We start from the raw sequence: 19,497 nt of genomic DNA, 5'->3' as shown, positions 1-19,497 counted from the left end.
GGGGGGATTGGAACGGCTGTAGATACATCAGAAAAATTCCCTGCCCAACCCCGCTGCCTTCTGCCTCATTTTTCTTCTACCAGTGAACAGATCACCGTCACTCCTCCCTTCCAGTATCATTCAGTGCATGGGCAATGCAACTGACCATGGGCCAGAGTTTCCCTTCAGGGGGTTTCTTCTGCCACCTTGATTTCCCAGAGAAAAGGGCAGGGCTGGGAAGTCATCTTACCTTTGGTGACCGCTGCTATGAAGCAGGATTCATCTGGCAGGTTTCTGATCATCTGTGCAGCCCCACAGGGAAGGAAGGAGTCAAGGTTAGAATTTGGGAGGGAGGGAGTCAGTTGCTCCATCTTCAGAGCTGCTCACACCATTGAAAGAGGCATAAGTGTTTGGTAGATGGTGGGGAAAGCATTGCTTTTGGGTCATCTGTATGACAGCTGGAAGCACCGTGGAGGCCAGCAAGATGATCCTATCATACTGCCTGGCTCTTCCACATACTACATTTCATTTTTGAGCAGGTCTCAAAGTTTTTTTGTAGATTGGAAGGGGATGTGAGGGGCATCTAGTTCAATTCCTGGACCAGTGCAAGGCCTCAACCATACAAACCCCATACAGAAGCCAGTCCAGCCTCTTTTTGTGAAGGAGATTCTCCTCTGCAAAGCATTATTACCCTTGCTTATCAGATGGGAGAAACTGAGGCAGGGAGGGAGGAGCAGTTTGCTCGTGAGCTTCCCACAGGCTGGTGGCAGAGATGTGGGGATAAAACCCAGGTGTCCAGAGTCCCAGTTCAGTGTTTTGGCTTCTAGGTTGCAAAAGGCAGGGCACTCAATGCAATGTAAAGGAAATTGTTTTATTATTATTTCATTTTCCGTATTCCCAGCCAAATTAGCCAAAAACAAATTCCATATCCAAGAGTCAGTCCAGAACCACAGGTGACTCTACTACCAGCAAACATCCTCCACCCCCATCTGGAGCTTCAGATGTTTCCAAAATCTTTGGCAGGCATCCTACTTACAGGCCCAAGCCCAGAGGCTTGGAGCTCAGATGCCCCCAAGTTTTACTTGCCCTCAGCCGTAAGGCCTCAGGGGCTAGCCAGGGAAGACTCTCCCATTTCTGTAAAGCGGATTTAAAGCCAAGACCTTACCACTCCTGTGGCCATACAGGAGGTTTACTATACATTACCTTGGCAGGTACTATCCCCATGCACAGAACCAGCTTTTTTTTTTTTTTTCTGTTTTTTTTGCACCGGTCCTGGAAGCACTGCAATATCAGGTCAATGCATGGAGTGGATGGAGCACGCTCCGGTTCCACCACCCAATACCAAAAAGAATCTGCTCAATATAGAGAGGTGGAACCAGCAGGGCACAGAGATGGTTGCCCCAAGAGACCTTACCCCTTTTCCTTTGCCTGGCCGAGCAGCCTGCCTGCCAGCCTTAGCCCTTCTTCCCAGGGTAAGGGAGTGATCTTGTACTGAATGATGCACCCTGAACCGTTATGCCCAAGCAGGGATGGGACTGGAGGGGAAGGCAGAGCCCCAGAGCCAAGGCCCCTTACCAGGTCATTGATGAGGATGAGAATGCCTGTGGGCCCCTGCTTGGAGACCTGCAGGATCTGATTGGCTGGGAGGCTGAGCAGCTCAGCCAGTTTATTGGTCAGTTCCATCGCTGTGAGCTCCTCCAGATACACCTCCTGGTAAACAGCTGTTTCCAAAGAAACACCCCTCAAAAGCTAGTAAGGTCTTGCTGGCATTTTCCTCCTAGGAGCTTTCCATGGGCAGCTAAGCCCACTGGGAAGGCTCTGTCCAGATGTTCCTGAATTCAAATATAGACTCTGGGGCTGCCTTCACTCATACATACAAGTATCTCCTGCTGCCCAGAAACAAGGCAGCCTCTAACTAATCCTACTGGAATAGCCTACAGCTTGATTGCAAGTTAAGCACTAGGTCCTCTGCTTGGGGGAGATAGGCTGACAGCAGGCTGCTGCCCATCTCCTTAGTACCTGAGGCCCTTCTATGGAAAATTGACAGCAAAGTCCTCTGTGGGCTCTGTGCAGCTTGTGGCGTGCTCTGCTTCTGAGGATGTTCAGAAGGAAAGGACCAAGGAAAGAAAGAGCAGCAAATTCATCTTAGAAGAGGGTCCCTTCGTGTCCATGGATCTCTGCAAAGCTCCAGCTGCACCATTGGGGTAGGCAGGTTTTCCTAGAGTTGGGGCCAAATCTGGAGGTGCTCCCTTCCCCCCCCCCCCAAAAAAAAAAAAAAAACAACAAAAAAACCAACTAGTGAGGTTTTCTGCAGGGTCTATGCCTTGAAGTGAAGCCTCCAGTGGCCCCTGAGCAAATGATACACCAGGGTACCCATCCCTCCTGTCCCCTTATCCATGTCTCTTGGCTGTGCCATCACCCTCTCCTATGGGCTGCTGCTATGCACATACTTTATCCCCAGATAGCACTGCCACTCCAAGCTAGTGGAAAGACTTCCTGGCTTCACTATAACTTGGACTGGGTGCTGAGCCAGAGGCCCAGACTGGGGGAGTTACACACAGACACTGCAGGGTATGTTAGAAACAGAGCTATGATCCATGCTTCAAGGGTCTGTCCTGGAGTGGATCCAGAGGGGATGCAGCAGCATGGCTGCACCTCACTTTCTGACCATGCAGCAGGAGCAACAGGTGAGGACTTTAAATCCCCAAAGCAGGTAAGAATTCTCCCCCTCTCTTCTCCTTCTGGGCTCAGAGCCATATTCCCTTCCATTCCTGTCACTTTCTTTGCTGAGCCACAACCCCTGTGCAGCCCTCGTGGAGTAGATCTGTAGCTCCCCTCCTCCCTCGGACAGTGGCAGCGGCATGCAGGGGAAGGGATGTGCCTCTGAGCAGGGAGGGGAAGTGTGCGTGTGGAAAAGTTATTCTTACCTGCTTCGGGACTTAAGTAAAAAGTCCCCAGCTGTTGCTCACGTGGTGCAGTGTGTTCACTCCAGCTAGGGGGGATGGGAGAGACCCACCCCTGCAGCACCAGTTACTGTTCCCGCACCCACCTTTGCAAAATCCTGGATCTGCTTCTAGGTTTGTCCCCCACCCAAGCTTAGCCAAACCCAGCCCCTCATCCCTAGAAGACCTAATCCAGGTTCTTTGGCTGCCACTCACCTGCCCAGTCTCTTGTCTTACCTGAATGCGACTCCTCAGGGCTCTCCCCTCCACTGGCCTGGGGCTCTCTGGAGATGTACAGAGTTAACCGAGGGCGCACACACCTACAGAGGGGACAAAAGCACCTTAACTCAAGCTTGTCTGGTTATAACTTATGAGCAGGGATCCTGGTTTTCTCTGATTTAAAAAAAATCCCTAATTTTTGGTTAAAAAAGTAACCCCAAATCACACTTTTCCATGACGAAAATGAAACATCACTATGTATATATCTATATATTAGTAGTGTTTCATTTAAATCATGGGAAAATGTGGGTTCAGGGTTACTTTTTTTAACCAAAAATTGGGGATTTTTTTAAATCGGAGAAAACCAGGATCCCTGCTTATGAGCCTAATTGTACTGAATCAGTGTGGCTGCAAGTGGAAGGCACCCCCTGCTGGCTGGATTCCCATTCATCCACCAACAGCGCCTGTCGTCATCTCCCTTCTCTTCTCTTGTAGGGCAGGATCCGCCTTGGGCTGTCACTAACAGGAGCATCTTGACTGAATCAGGATCCCTGTGTGCTGGGCAGAGCACAGACTCAGCCAGGCAGACCCTGCCCCAGAAGGCTCACGGGCAAGTTGTTATCCCATCTTGCAGCTGGGTGAATGGAGACACAGAGCTACAGGTCTTAGAGGGCAGAGTTGCAGTGGTTTGAAATGCACAGCCACCCTCCTTCATTTCATTGGCATGCAGATATGGTTCCTAACCTCCAAACATACACGCCTGAAGCTGGTAGTGATCCACTTAAGCTGGAATCGATCTGCTCAGCATGATCCAGGCAGGGCAGGTTGATGGGGGAGTAAAGAATTTGTCTTCAGTGAGGCAGCTTTTTCCCCATGAGAGGAGGACTCCTGCCTAGCCAGAATTAGCAGGCAGCAGGTTGTGATGTTAGGGAGGGGGTGTGGGAGGTGGAAAGGGCATCGTCTGTCAGACGGAGTGAGGGGAGGAGATGGTATGTGCCAGACCTGAAAAAGGGGCTACAGTGCAGGCTGAACAACAAGAGACAGAGCCCTGAGAGCGCAGTCTGGGAGGAGGGGGGAACGTCTGCCTAGGGAACGGAGTGGCAACAGCCCTGATGCTTGGCATGTTTAGCATAGACCTGACAGACCACTAGTTACTGCAGCAAGGGCTGGTCCTGCACTGGTTGGGAGTGAAGCCAGCTATCCCTGATCACTGGCAGGCCCAGCAGAGCTAATCCATCCCACATTCCCGTGCTTCTGCCCTGGCCAGCAGAGCAGCCTACCACATCTCTGCCTGGGAATGCAGGCCAAGATTTTTACAGAAGCCTTTGGTGATGCTTGAGGCTAACTTGGGATTTTTTTAAAGGGGCCTGAAGTTCAGGGCTCAGGCCCCACCCTCTGAGAACTGGGCCTTTGAAGGGGATCCAATCTGCCTCCCCATTCCAAAATCATGGACTACTCCCTGAAATCAGAGTTTCTGCTTGTGTTACCTGTATTCCCCAACCAGCTCAACTGAAAGGGAGCCTGAGCCTCTCTTGAGCCAATTCTAAGCTAGGGAGAGCATAGGATTGGCATTATATATCCTAAAAGCATAGCTCTTATTTGCTTCAAAGGGATCCCCTAAGTGAATGAGGCAGGAGCAGTCTTTCTGCAGCACCTAGCATGATGCGGTACTGCACCATAACTGAGTTTCCTCACTACTACCCCAGGACAAATGACAAAGGGGCTTTGGATGTGCCTGAGCAGTCAGTGTAGGACCCACCCCCCACCTCCCACTAGCCCCCAGGCTTCTCCTTAGCCTTGGGTGCCTCCCCACAGGCTCTCTGACCCACCTGGCTTTCAGGGTGTTAGAGAGCCGGATGCCGTCGGCCGCACCACATATCTGGATGAGGTCGGTGCGGGAGAGCTTCAGGAGGTCTGCTCCTGGGGGGGAGGGAAGGAGGACAGGTGTAGCCCCTTCAAATCCCTATGCAGAGCAGCTCCAGGGGACTTCCTGGGGCACCTGCCTTGAGGAGGGAAGCCTCCTCCTAGCTAGAATTGAAGTGGACACATTGGGCTGTTTATTGCTGGGAGCAGAGAGAGGGCCTGAAGAGGAGCACCAGGTCCATGGGGGCTGAAGATACCAATCCAACATACCCAGCAGCCTGGGCATACCCTCTGCATCAGTTCACTATGATATCCAGGGCAGCAGGCAACGAAAGGTCCTGCTGAGGGGTGGCTGCACCACATCCCGTTTATAATCAGGGGCTAGTGTCTGGGATGTGCCAGTGCTGGGGTCCACAGGGCCAGAAATCTACCCCATCCCTCCCCACATCAGGGCCTGCTCTAGGCTTCAAGTTAGCTAGGTTTCATCCATGCATCTCAGCACCTCTCCAGGACAGGCAAGCGAAAGCATCTCCTTAGCACAGGGCCAGATCTATGTAGCTCAAACCAAACCTCAGCCTCCAAACTTCCCAGTGCTGGGACAGTCAGAGCTATGAAATCCTCCTCCCTCACTTCTGTTCCTCTTCATCTCATTGGCCCCAGAGGCCAGGGAGCAAGACCTCACCTGTGAAATTAGCCAACATCCGGCAATAGCCTGAAAATCGGTTTCTGTGCAGCCACTGCTGGGTTTCCAGGATGGAGGCGCAAGGGCTGAGAGCCTGCAGAGGATGGGCAGAGAAGAGCAAATATCAGTCACAAGCCTGATGTCTGGGGAGTGGCTTGGAAGAACATGGGATTGGCCTGAAGCACATGGCATGAGTTTATGGGTGCTCAACAAGCAAGCATCAGCCTAGGGCTTGCCTTGTACTGAGGGAGCAGTGGTGGAGGCTGCCATTCACCCTGTTGCGATGGCTCCAGCTCCACAGGTAGAGGTAGTGAGAGAGTAATGTTGGTAACCTCAAGCAACTTGTCATTGCCCCCTGAGTTTGTCCCAGCTGGGACAGGAGCCCAGAGCTGGATCTACCACAAGATGCATGAGTGAGGTGCCACCAAACCAAGGGACCTGCCCCTCCATCCTGCCCTAGCCCCTCAGGCAGGCCCTGTTTTCCTTCCCAATACCCTTGCTAGGCACAGTCTGTGTCATAGAGGTCCTTCAGAGGAGCATTTGGGGGGGGGCACTAAGGTTGACAGAAAGTTCAAGGCCACAGCAGGAGTGCTAATGGTGCAGCCCTATCAGATTCCAGCGAAATCTGTGAATTGTGCCAAGCACCTTGTTACAAGGACACGAGAAAGGAAAGGAACAGGAGCAGGGCAGGAGCGTTTGCTCCCCCAGCAACAGTCTGTCTAGCTGAAACTGCTTGGAGCCCGGGGCCTTTTCCCTGGTTGATACTGGGGTGGGTGTTAGCTTCATGTAGCACAGAGGTAGAACCAGGGACTGGGTTTCAGTGCTTAGAGATGGGGGGAGCAATCGGGACTCCTGGGCTTTCTGTCTAGCTTGCCCTCCCCTGACTGTATGCCAGGCTGAATCACCAAATCTCTGCCTCGGTTTCCTCACTTGCAAAACGGGGCTCATGCCTTGTGTGACGCTATTGTTTGGGAAGTACTTTCTATCCTCTGTAAGTGGCAGGGGAAGGAATTAGACCGTGTTGTATGCACTCCCCTTCCTGCCACCAGAGGGCAGCCTTACCCAGCACTGGGCAGGGGGGTTAACCCACAAACTGCAGCTGTGCTTAGGTGCTTGCTTACCTCTGCTGTGCTTTCTGCATGGCTGTCCAAGACACAGCTGGGGGTGGAGCATGCCCTGCAGGGGAGAAGGGATGTGCGTTTATGTAGCCTCCTTAGCAGGCCTTGCAGGAGGGTGGGTGCTTGCTGGGGCCAAGAGGTCTCTCCAGCTTACCTTTCAGGAGTCAGCAGCTTGAAGGTGTGAGGAGAGGGCAGGCTGGGAGTAGCTGGAGGGCTGTGGGGACTGCTGGAAGCTTCTGGCCATGGGGCACACTGAGAATAGGAGAGGAAGAGGGTCAGGGCTAGGTGGATTGCTGCTCTCCAGCATCACCTAAATGCAGCTGCATCTGGGGAGGAGCAGGGGACCTGATGGCCCACTCCATGCATCTGCTTCCTGGATTTGTAGTGCTGAAGACCTGCCTCACTGGGGTGTGTAGGGCCTGTGGCTTGCTAATGGGCTGTCCTAGTGCTCTCACAGCCCGAGAGCTTTAGGATCCTGACATGGCTCTTTCCCATTTCTCAATTCCCTGAAATTTTGGAGACCTCCTCCCTACAGCACTGCCCCACCCAGAGAGCTTGGGTGCCTCTGAAATCGCAGTGGCTGGGCCCCACCTCTGTCAGTACAGTGCTCTCGTAGGATGGCTGGTATTTCTCTCGCTCCTGCAGTCCCTGCTTCTCGATTTTCTCCCGATCAGTTTTCTGCTTCCTGTCTGCTCCCTTGGGCTGTGAAGCAAGCAGATACCACCCTGAGTCCACTCTCCATACCACCGTGCCAGCAGGGGTGGAGACACACATGTCACAGTGCCATGGACAGACAGGAGGGAGCATCCTCTAGTCTAGTGGCTAGAATGCAGGGGGGAAGGTGGGGGAGAGAGGCAGGACTCCTGGGTTCCCTTCCTGACTCCAGAAGCAAAGGAGAGGTATAGCCTCTACCTATATCAAGGGACAGAGAATCAGATGGCTGGGTTCCCCCGCCTCCCTTGACTTAGCCTTAAGATCCAGGGGGGAAAACTTGCCCCGGGCGTTGTTTCCTTAGTCGATGCTGCTTCTGTCCTGCCCCTAGGGCACAGGGAGCAGGCTGGGGCAGGGATTACCTTGAAAACCTTGACAAGGCAGCTGGCCGAGTGCAAATGCTCCATGTGCTCGCCCTTGTCATTGGCCTTGAACGTATCCACCTGGATGCGGAAGGGGACACCCTTCTCACCCCCATTCTTGCGTAGTGTGAACTCAGTACTGATGCAGTGAACCTGCCCAGAGGGGGAGCAAGGGGGAGGGGGGTAATCAGAGGAGCTGCCTGACCTTCCCCCAGCCTTCCTCCAGCCAGGCCCCCCTGCCCTTACCTGGACGAAGACAGACGTCCGCTTGGTGGGGTCCCACAGGAACTCCACCGTGTTGAGCAGCGTAGGGTGGATGTGTGGTTCCAACATGCCAACTGAGAGTGGGATATCTGTGGGAAGCAGGCAGTAGGCTGAGGTGGAGCTTGTGCCAGGAAGAGGCAGGCAAGGGGCAGAGGGAGCCCAGATACCAAGGGGATGGGTGCAGAGCAGGTGCCTCCATAGAACATTTAGGGGCATATGGTGTGTGTAGCCAGGAGCCTCCCTGCCTGGCCCCTTGCCATGCAGTAACTTGGGGTTGCTGCCATTGGCCTTGGTTCTATCTGCCCCCCCACCCCACAGGCCTTTCCCACACCAGAGCCACTCAGCACTTCTAGGCAGCCCTAAATTAGCTTTGCAGCCTCAATTGGGGCTGTAGGGAAAGGGGGCATCCTGCCCCCGGGTCACAGCAGTGTCCCCTCTGGCCACCAAACCATGCTGCTTCCCCAGGCTAGGAATGGAACCCAGGAGTCCTGGCTCCCAGCCCTGTGTGCTCCAGTGGCTTCCAAGGCTAAAACCACTGTAGTCATGTCACTACTGGTTTCTTCAGCATAAGAAGAGGTAGCTTTTCCTAGGCTGAAGGCAGCATTTCCAGCACTTTTGCTATTCCACCTGCTCTGCTTGCTGCATAGCTCCCACCTTTTCATCCACCTTTACCTGGACAGAGGCATAAAAATTCTGCAGAATATGGACCAGGAGTCAAGTCAGATCCAAGTCACACAAACCCAGTATGGCTTTTCTGTGCCCCCAGAGTCTATTCCCAGCTACACACGAGTTCCAGTTCTGGTCATTTTCCTATCTCAGGGGAGCCCAGCCCTACCCTCAGCTCCTATAGGGTCCTTGATAAACCTCAGAGGCTGCAAACAGACATCACATTGATCCTGGGATAATTTTAATTGTAGCCATTTTGATCCCGTTTTAGCCAATTCCAGCCATTTTAATCCTGTGAAAAAGTGCAAGAGTACAGACATCCATGTCCTTTATCCCAGGATAAATACTAAACGTTAGTAACAGTTTATCCCAGGATATAGCAAAGTACATGGGCACAATTATCCTGGGACAGCATCATTGAATCAAATGACAGAAAAGAGGCAGTGCATCCAGCAACTCACTAAACATTGATCAGAAGGGTATTGTATGCACATGACAATCCTGGGATATTTCTATTCTGGGATAAACACAGGCACTAAGTATTTCACCTGATCCCCATTCAATTTTTGTTGCACTGATGCAGCCCCCTGCTCCCTTTCCTGCTTCGGCTGATGCCTGACTCACCGATATCCAAGATGCGGTCACCTGGGCGGTTCCACCTCCAGCCCTCCAGCTGCTGGTGCTCTGTGTACTGCAGACGCCGGTCGTGGAACACCACACGCACCACACTCTGTGGTGGGAGGAGAGACAATGTTGTCAGCAGCCAGTGTCAGCCTCAGCTACTGGCATGGCACCTGGGATGTGGTCCACAGGGCTCCCCAGGCTGCAGCACAGGCCATTGTGTGCGTGTGTAATGGAAACGTGGCAGCCCCAACTGAGGCCAGTCACCTCGCCAGGCTGGGGAGGACGTGGCCTCTGGGGAAGTATAAGAAGGAAAAACCCAGTGGCACGTGGCCATAACAGTAGGAAATCCAGAGCCCAGCTTCTGCCTGTCCCAGTAGTGGCATTTGCCTTCTCAGGGTCTCTTGCCAAGTGTCAGTTTTATGACTTCTGCTTTTTCCTACACAGCCAGACTGAAGCAGAGCCATCATGCAATGCCACCTGGAACAGACACTGCCCAGCTCCCTCCCTCCTCACCTTCAGCAGCTTGCGGCACTCAGAGAAGTCTCCCAGCTTGGGGTTGCACAGCAGCCGGATCTCATAGGACTGGCCTGGAAGAGACAGTACAGAGCTGAGCCAGGAAGCCAGGGCTGGGAACTCCTCACCATGCAGGTGAGCCGAGGGCCTTGTCCTGGGAGCAAAGGTAGGGCATGAGTCACAGAACCAGAGGAGAGGGTCCCTGGGAGAAAGTCTTCACCAAACTCTTCGCTGGTCTGCAGTCAGCTCAAGGCCTCTGAGCCCTTGGGCTACTTGTGATCCCCTTCAGAAGGATGCAGGCAGGCTTGGCTTGAACAGCCAGCACCACAGGGGTGCTCATGCACCCATGAGAGCCTTCGCCATGAGGGGCAGGAAGAGGGAGATGCAGGACCCCCCCACCCATGCCTGACCACAGCCCACATCACTCACCTTGGTTCAGGTAGGTGAGGGTCTCCTCATGTTGCTTGATGGCAGGCGAGGTGGCAGCACAGAGCACATACTGGAAAGCAGGGCAATGCAGCTCCGCTGAAGTGGAAATGTTGTTCTGCTCCTCCTGCTTCAGAAAGGGCAGCGCCAGGGGCTCCCTGCCACAGAAGAGAGGGCATATTCTGGGGATGCTGGGGGAGGGGGCGCAGCTTCCACTCCAGGATCCCACCTCCCAGCACTGTGGAAAGGACTGATCCTAGGTGTGGATGATAGGAGCACGAGTCTCCCTTCCCCGTCCCCTACAGTGGGCACAGCCTGAAGAACTGAGCACAGGCCTGGGAACCCAGCAGTGTCAGCATCCTGATCTCATCCACTCAGGCGAGGCATGGATTTGTTCCTGTGCCTCTGTCTCCCCTCCTGGTAATGTGGACAGTGATCCTGACCCCACCCCAGCACTTGCTTCAGCCCTGAGCACCCAAGGAATGCTATCTGGGCAGAATTAGGAGCAAGGGTTTGGGCTACTTCACTTGAGTGTTGTGGACATGTCCCCCAGTCAGCATGGGTCCCTCTGCCCCTTCGCATTAGGTTGGGAGCCACAAGGGGAAGATTCTGCCTTGATTCCTGGGAGGGGGACAGGGGCTGCTGGTAATTTCCAAGCTCTGCTTCCAGCCTCCCAGAGAAGATGGTGGGTGCTTGGGCAGTGGTAGGTGGGGAGGTGAGGGGAGTCCACATGGCTTTATTCCTCTCTAGTGGCAAAGCCGAAAGGGTGGCAGCTGGCTCTGTGTCACTGGAGATGAAACCATGTGCATTCAGTTCTGGAGGGTACAGGCTCAGTTCATGAGGGGGAGGGGGAGCCTGCCCCTTAGAGAGGTCCCTGCTACAAGGTAGTTCCCCCTCCCCAGCCCATTTGTATATCTGTAGCTTCCCAGAGACCCCAGCACTGAAGCTGTGCGTGCATATCTGCTCTCATAACAGTCCTGTCTGCTTCTGAGACAGGATCTCACAGAAGAATTGACATCTCTGCTTCACAGAAGGGGAAACTGAGGCATGGTGGGGACAACTGGGCCCATGTCCCAGAGCTGGGAGTGTGGATTCCAGGTTCACCCTTACCTCACTGGTACTGGCACTGTGGGAAACAGGACCTCATCACTGGCTGGCACCTGGGGGAAGGTCAAGGAGGGTGGTGTGAGGGCTTCTTACCTGAGCAGGTTGTTGCCAGAGCATGGGTACATCTCCCCTGGACCTGGCCAGTAGTGCTCGGGCTGGCTGTGCCAGAAAAGCATGGCTGGGCTGAATAGGTGGATCCTGGGATCAAGTGGAGAGCAGGTCCTGCAAGGCTGTAGAACGCAGCCCCTTGCACCTGCCTTTATGCTTACCTGGTGGGTGTGTGCAGGGAGCTGCACTCTGGGATTGGCTGGCATCCAGACAGGGCTGAACAGGTACAGTGGGGAGGGAGTGGTAGGAGGAGAGGGAAGGGACCTGGAGCCTTTCCCCTGCTGCTACCCAGTGCCGAATTGTACAAGAGACGGGCAGTTGTTGCTGGGGTGAGAGTGGGCCATGCCAGGTGCCTCATACTCATGCTGAGAGCCAGAGACAGGCTCCCCTTCCCTAATGATTAACTTCAGGCCGTCGCCCTGGGACAGCAGGGACCCAGAGGGAGGTGGTGCAAGCAGGAAAACAACTCAAGGCAACTTCCCAAGGAGATCTTGCAGGGGCTGGGAAGGAGGGAACCAAAAAAGGTGTGGTGGTGGTGAACAATTACAGCTAGAAAGCAATGTAGGAAAGGGTCTCCCCTTCTTGCCCTCCCCTAAGCCAGCTGCTGTCCCTTTGAGGTCTGTGGTCTGCCCTAAACACACTGTGTGCATCTGGGATTCAGCTGGCCAGCCTGTGGCTTGTGCCATGATGTCCCCTGCTCATCCAGGACTGTAGGATATGCAGCCCCCTCTATGCCCACAGGTGCAGCACCCATGGGAGGGAGCCCCAGATGCCCAAAGCGCTGCTGAAAGCAACCAGACTTCCATGGGGTCTCCCTCCTGTCATGCACAGCCTGAAAATGTTTGTTCTTCTGAGCCTCACAGGGAGACTTTGCTGAGTCAGAAGCAAACAGTAGCTGGGTCAGCACATGTCCAGACCAAGCCAGGGCGTGGCTTTAGGGTAGCGAACAATAGAGGGTATTAGGCAGGCAGAGCCTGCCATGTTAGGCCCAGGCATTGTGCTGTTGACCTACAGAGCAGGGTCAGAAGAAATATATCCCCTTTTTACTGATGGGTGAACTGAGGCAAAGAACAGGGGAGGCCGGTGGCAGAGCTAGGAGTATGTCTCCCCAGTCTGATTACCTAAAACTGGGTGCTGCCTGGACCCACTGTGTACCTGCCCCTGAACCAAGACCTCCGGTCCAAATCAGTGTCAGTGTTCTCCTGGGCACCACCCCCTCTCTTTTAGTCTCAATTCAGGGAGGACACTTAAGCCCTTCCTCTGGTGCTGAGCACAGGGGTGGATCTGAGTGTGCCTTGCAGAGCTCTCCTGCCTCTGGGCTTTAGGCCCTCCCTCCATGCCCCAGATCAGCCCCTCTATCCCAAAGGCTCTGAGCCTTCACCTGCTTCCCAAGAGTGGGTATGCTGGGGGTTGAGAGCTCTGGAAAACCTGAGTCTGAAGTGGGTCTTCCTCCCCTCAAGGCTGTGGGACAGCTGGCATCTGGAAAGCTTTTCCAAGGAAAGTGTTCATCACAGGGTAGGGTGAGCTGAGAAGCAGGTGAAGAAAAGGACAATAGACTATGCTTAAAAGTACAGACACGGTGGGGTGGCCGGGCTGCCAGCTGGGCCTCAGCTGCACAGTCAGCACCAGCACAAGGGAGCATGTGAGCTTCGCCATAGCAGCTGTGGAAAATGCAGCCCCGCTGGGACTTGGGAATCATTAGTGCTCCTTGAACAGTACAGCTCAGGCCAGGTTAAGGGCAGGAGCACTTCACCTGTACCAGCAGCTAGGGGAAAGCTCCCCCGCGTACATGCAGTTGTACCAGCAAAGCAGTGTTTCTGTAGCATCCAGCTCTCCATGAGCACAATGAGCTGCCTGGAAAAAGCCCAGTATCCTAGCAGGGCTGCACTGGTCAGAGCTGACCCCATGGCCTGGTCTGCTGGATCCCTGTGCCAGGAGAGGCCTATGGTAGAGACCTGGCCTCCATCCCTTCTCTTCTGCACAGAGCTTTCCCATACCTCCCATCATATCAGGAAAGAATTAAAATGAGGAAGTGGGCTTGGGGATAGGGAGCTGCTGATCCTTCCACTCCTCCAGGAACCTGGTTTACAGCAAACACTTCCAAGAAGTTTGTTGTGAAAACAGGTGCAGGGGTGGGAGGGAAGGGACTTTTGTTTCTGCTGATGGGGCTTGGGTGTTTAGGGTGGTGCAGGGGGAGGGAGTCTGTGGCCCAGTCCAGGGGCTGGCTGCCTGACTGGAAGTGAAGCGAGGTGAGGGAGTGATCTGCAGGGCTAGGGTGGGACAGGCAGGGGACAGGGAAAAGATGGCTGCTTCTGCACTTTCCTGCCACGAGCTGAAATTCTTCCATAAGAACTGGTGCCAGGGACAGGAGAGGCGCCCTGAGCTGGGGCTAGGGGTGCCTCCAGCCTGATTTCCTCCCCACCTCCTCTCCACATCTGGGCAGAGGTTATAAGGCCCTGCACCCACTAGGCTAGGTTGAAGCAGCCTTGGGGGTACCCTGCCTTACACTCCTGCCATGATGGCCCTTCAGGGCTTTCATTGCACTGCAGAAAGGCTGGGGTGCTCCCCCCCACCTTGCTGTTTGCTCATTTCCTCCCATGTAAGGATCCCATCACACAAGGACAGGACCAGTACAGGGACATGCCAGTTCCCCATCCCCCATGCCAGTTCCTCCCCACCCAGGTGCACTGCTGGTCCATGGGGTGAATGGAATGAGTGCTCTCCCTGTTACCTCCTTCCACCCGCCCAGCCCAGCCCAGGCCTGGCCCTGGTGTTTACACTGCACACAGCCTGGACAGTAACAGGGTGTCCCAGAAGCCTGGAGACACACATGTTTGGTGTCTAAACATTGATGGGCGGGAGAGGAGAGCATTCAGGAACGTGTGCAGCATTTGTCCCACTCCAAGTGTAGGAGGGGGAATTGGCTGGGATCTGGGCAGATGTCAGGGGATTCAGATCCCAGGTAGCAGTGGGCTAGGTGTAGCTTGGAGGGGATCTTGGGGGATACCAGGCTTAGAGGGACCTCATGGTCTGCTCCAAGGTGGGGCAGGGCACCAAAGCAGTGACTCTCGAAGGCTGTGGAGATGTCAGGGCACACATTCTCCTTTGGGGTGCCTGGCTTCCTCAGCAATTCACACCCCAGTTCCAAGGAGCCCCTGGGAATGGAGAAGCAGGGGCAGGCAGAGTACCAGTCTGTGCCTGGGGGTCACTGGGAGGAGTCTGTCCTGCTTCGGGAGGAGTCTGTCCTGCTTCATGAGCAGGCAGTGTTGAGTCTATGTGGCAGAGACCACCCAGTGCTGAAGGGAGGGAGGGTGAGTGATCCACATGCCCAGCTTGTTGGCAGCTCTCCTGGCCAAGCAGCAGAAAGCAAAGGAAAGGGTTAGATCATCTGAGACAACACTGGGGGCCTTGCATTGTATTGAGCCACACATCAGATGGGGGGAAGGGATTGTTACAAGCCATCTCTCATGCCAGGGACCCATGGGGTGCTCCCCCAAAAGGCCACATCCAGGGAGCTACTTGCCAGGGTGCTGGCACAGGACCCAGGTCTTATCCACCCCCCACCCCCAGTTCCTGCTAACACTGAGCATGAGCTGTGTCAGTCATATCCACGCCCTCCAAGAGGAAGGGCTGTCTGGCTTCAGGCCACTCTCTTAAGCCCCCCTCCCTACTGAGACCCCTTTCCTGGCTTTGGGGCATGTGGATCCTATCAGAAGTGACTGTCAAGCTGGGGCAAGACCTTTCCTGCTGGACACTCAGCAGAGCACTGGTCAATGGCAGTCATGTGGAGAGACCAGCCCCCCCCCCCCCCAACTGGTCCCTGTGGGGGTCAGAGCCCCATGGGGCAGAGAGCATACCTTGAAAGGTGCCTGCCACGGACTCCAGGAGGGAGCGGAGCGGAGGCTGGACCCCAAGCTCTTTTCCACTCAGGCCTGGCTGGGAGGTGGGTTCTGTCCTCCCAGCTGGCTTCCCCTAGCAGCAGTGACTCCTCCTTGGTCCCTCCAGGCTAGGCCCAGCCAGCTGTCCCTCTGGGTGGGGAAGAGGGAGCTGTTACATCATGACAGGCCCAGGGCAGTAACGGCGCCTGCCCTCTGTGTTTGCTGTACACAAGTCCTGCTCAGCTTGGCCCTGTTTCCAGTAAACATTCACCCTTGCAATGGTCCTGGGGCTAAGGGCTGGCACCTCAGGGCTTCGAACAATGCTTGTGGAGGGACCTGCATAGCTGAGGTCCTGGGAGCAACTTTGTAGGGAGCAGGGCTATTATTAACCCCTGATGGGAAGGACTAAAAAGTTGGCGAGGCAGGGCTGGGGCATGGCAGGAGTGTTTCCAACGGAAGGCAGCACAGGATGCAGGCAGGGAGGGGGGCAGCTAATGGCCCAGGAGAGTCTGGAGTCCAGAGGTCAAGGTTTGTTTTGCTCATTGTACTCCTTGCAGGACAGAAGAGACATTGCTAGATGCATCACTGCCTGCTCCATCCAGGATGCTGGACCCATGTGGAGCCTGTGGTTCTCTCTGTCTCCCAGACAGCCTGGCCCAAAGGCACCAGATGTGGCCCTTCTGTGCCCTACGATAGGAGGCTAAGCAGGCACCCTCCCACCTCCAAGTTTTCTCAGTCCAGACCCAAAGTCCAGTCCAGCTGGATTGGACTCTGACCTGGGTCTTGGAGAGGAGAAAACGTGGGGCTGGATTTTTGGGCTTCCTGAACCAGATGTAGACATTGATCTGTGAAAGAAGAAACCGTGGGCCTAGAACTCTGTGCCAACCTGTAATGGATTCATTTCCCTGCCTCCCCGCATCCCCGCTATCAGGTATTCAGGGCAAGTTCTATATGCAACACTGTTTCGCACCATTAGCTCCTCAGCAGCCAGGATGCACTGGCAGCTGGCGGAGAGTTAAATGGAAACACTGGCGCAGAATGCGAGCAGCTAATTGGCAGTGGTAGTCCCCATCTGTGCAGGAAAATGCCCATGGTAGAGGGCTGCAGTTCTGGCCGGGTGAGCTCCAAGCTGGCCCTGGCCCCATCACCCCCATACCCATCTTCCTCATAGCTGCTGCAAACTGTGGGGGATCATCCTCTTTTATGTCTCCCTGGGGCTTTGCTGTCTGCAGACAGGCAATGGCACTGTTGCCTGCTGCTTCTGGTGCCAGTGCAGTGCCCATCCTGGTGCCACCCCAATACCTTTGCAGATTTGAGGCTGAATAACAAAGAATCTCATGTAGCTTGTGGGGGTCTTACCTAAGGGGCATGTGATGCACACGCCTTACAAGGCACCACCCCTAAATGCTCCCCTCTTCTGCATCATGCTCTGCCTATCACCACTGCCCTGTGTTCCTCACTGCTGGACGCTGCTTCAGTGACCCTTAATTAGGAGCAGCTCACTGACCTCCCCTCTCCAAAGCACCAGTGCTTTCAGGCTCTGCTCTCTCTAAATACCCTTTGTTAGTGCTTTCAGAGGTTAGTGAGTGGTCATGCACCAAGTGACAGGGGTCGGGTGTCTGCCTGGGTCTTGATGTTGGATGGGTGGGAAGTGAGAAGGAACCTTGTGCGGGACTTACCTGAGCTCCTGTATAGCCCAGGCCAGAGAAGTTCACCAGAAAGCCCAGCACCAAGCCCAGTTTTCAACTGGGGGTGTGTGTACTGGATGCATATGGATGTCTGAGGTGAGGAGAAGAAGTCCACGTGTGTGTGTGGGGGGGTGCACTCACACACCTACATGGCTCCTGGTGAAGCGTGAGCCATGGTGTATTAGTAGATAAGTATAAATGTGTGCATGCAGGGCTTTGAGTGTGTGGGTGTGTGTTTGAGCGGGTGTATAAATCCCAGCTGGGTTTGAGCTCTCAGTCGTTCCTTTATCTATTCCATCTTGATCCTGGGTGAGCAGGGAAGATTCAGATAATGAGCTCCAGTCTACCTTCAGGCCCCCCTCCCTCCCCCATGCTGGTGCAGCTGCATCTAGAGAGCTGGGCTGGAAATGGCACCTGGCATCTGGCTTTCCCTCCCCCGTGTCTCGCTCTCTCAGACAGAGAGGTGGGGGGAGCCGGTATTTTTAATGGGAAAAATAATTAAACTGAAACCACTGCTGACTTTTCTTTGCTTTACAGTTTCTCTCCATTGTTTGCAAGTTCCCTTGAGGAAGTGGAAATAATTAAGCCATGGGGAGTTTGGGTAGGGACAGCCTGTCTCTGTGTAGTACCACCAGGCTGTGGAAAACCTCTCTGATGGCCTGGACTTGCATGCAGGGCCTGGACTTTTGGGAGGACTGTCTACATGCCTGGAGAACTGTTTAAGTTAGCAACAGGGAAAAAGTGTGATTCTGTGGGTAGGGCATTGGCCTGGCACTCAGGACGCCTGGGTTCTGTGTTCAGCTCTGCTGCTGACCGAGCAAATCATCTCCTTTGTTTAGACTGTATGCTCTTGTGGGCAGGGCCCTTGCTGGGGTGGCACAGCTCCTGGCACATAGGGGACTCTCAGGGGTCCTGGGCAACAAGAATAAAGCTTGGGAGAGGCAGGGGAAGACATAAGACTACACCACATCCTCATGTTGCTGGGACACATGCTCCTGGATCTGCTCCCCATGCCCCAACCTAGTAAGCTAGTGGGGTGAGGCAGTCACTCTGAGATGTCCTCTTTGCAGCTGCTCTCAGCATGCCAGCAACCAAATCCTTGAGCCCACAGAACGACCCCCACCCAGAGGATGTCCTGAGGAGGACACGGGCCCTCTCATCTCCCCGCAAGATCTCTGGGTGCCACGTTAACAACACTTGGCCCCTGCTACCCCGAGCTGGCTTTGCACTAGTGACTGCAGGAATGGGCCTCCCACCTCACAGCTCCAACGCTTCCTCAAAGCTTAGGTCACCCTCCCCGCAGGCTTCCAGGCCTCGTCTGGCTTGGCCTGGTTGGAGGTACCAAGCAGCTCAGGTCACCCTCCCTGCGGGCATCCAGGCCTTGTCTGGCCTGGCCTGGATGGAAGTACCATGCTGCTGCTGCCTGGCCTGGCTTGCTGCCTTTTCTGAATTGATGCGCTGGCGGTCAGTGCTGGAGCAGGCCGGGGAGACCTGCACCAATCCTGGGCCTAGTGTGCATTCCCTGCTCGCTGGCTCTAGCACAGCGCATGGAGGCAGAAGGCACGAGGCAACTCTCACCGACATGAGCCAGTGGTCAGCCTGCAGCCAGAACTGGCCGCTGCCCAGCCAACCACGACCAATGCGTGGGCCTGGCGAGCTCCCTGACTGGTGCTGTCCTAGAAGAGAAGCTAGCTTGGCTGTTACAGATTAACCTCAGTGTCCACTGAAGCACCTGCTGCCTCCGGAGACTGTAAGAGGAGTGAAGGTCAGAGAAGAGCCAAGAACAACACTGTTGGGCCCAAGCAGCCTCAGCCCCAGGTACTTCATGGTAACCCCTAGCCCGCAGGGCCCAGGCTGGCTCCAGTAGTTCTGCTGCCCCTAGTGACTCCCTCACCCCAGCTGGCCTGTTGCTTCTGATCACTGTTCTCCATACTTCTCCTCCATGGTGGGGAGGCGAAGAGGCTTCAAAAGACCAAGAACAATTAACCTTTTGTGGGGTCAGTGCCATCCCTGTGCTTGTCTGTCATAGTATCCAGGCATCCCTGAGCATTGGCTTCATGGTTCACTGCTGACCTGCAGCTGGTGCACCCAGAGCACATTGCACTGTCTGTGTCAGCCTCAGCTCCCCTCCTCTCCCTGTTCCCTGACAGAGGAAGCTGGGGGCAGCTGGCAGGGTTGATTAGCTCATCTCTCCTAATCCTGTGAAGCTGGTTCTAGTGGCAGGTGGATCGCATTGCCAACGATTGCTACATGGTCGCATGCTCCCTGGAGCTGGGGCCTCGCCTTGAGGCTGTCAGCTCTTTCCCTGGAGACAGGGAATGGTGTGAAGGCTGAGCAGATACGAAAG

The 19,497-nt window shown here is 54.8% G+C and overlaps 1 protein-coding gene across 2 annotated transcripts in view; it reads right to left on the bottom strand.

The window, feature by feature from the left end:
• Positions 1-13,678, bottom strand: part of LOC109320268 (transcription factor CP2-like protein 1) — a 15,138-nt gene extending 1,460 nt beyond the window's left edge. Inside the window, exons 1-14 of one of the 2 annotated variants that reach the window (XM_019550278.1) lie at positions 11,570-13,678; positions 10,373-10,527; positions 9,944-10,017; positions 9,431-9,536; positions 8,123-8,229; positions 7,877-8,029; positions 7,395-7,505; positions 6,958-7,055; positions 6,807-6,861; positions 5,686-5,779; positions 4,970-5,060; positions 3,159-3,241; positions 1,555-1,700; positions 230-281 (exon numbers count right to left, since the gene is read on the bottom strand). In XM_019550278.1, the coding sequence (XP_019405823.1) occupies positions 230-281; positions 1,555-1,700; positions 3,159-3,241; positions 4,970-5,060; positions 5,686-5,779; positions 6,807-6,861; positions 6,958-7,055; positions 7,395-7,505; positions 7,877-8,029; positions 8,123-8,229; positions 9,431-9,536; positions 9,944-10,017; positions 10,373-10,527; positions 11,570-11,790 (1,546 nt within the window). In that variant the 5' untranslated portion in view covers positions 11,791-13,678. The remainder of the gene's footprint in view (positions 1-229; positions 282-1,554; positions 1,701-3,158; positions 3,242-4,969; positions 5,061-5,685; positions 5,780-6,806; positions 6,862-6,957; positions 7,056-7,394; positions 7,506-7,876; positions 8,030-8,122; positions 8,230-9,430; positions 9,537-9,943; positions 10,018-10,372; positions 10,528-11,569) is intronic. The other variant, XM_019550279.1, reaches the window with a different exon arrangement.
• Between the last annotated feature and the right edge of the window lie 5,819 nt (positions 13,679-19,497).

The sequence above is a fragment of the Crocodylus porosus genome, unplaced genomic scaffold (genome assembly GCF_001723895.1).
Source record: "Crocodylus porosus isolate Cpor-Errol unplaced genomic scaffold, CroPor_comp1, whole genome shotgun sequence".
Lineage (NCBI taxonomy): Eukaryota > Metazoa > Chordata > Crocodylia > Crocodylidae > Crocodylus > Crocodylus porosus.
Note: the sequence above shows the minus strand (reverse complement) of the source record. Positions and strands in the feature narration are given on the sequence as shown.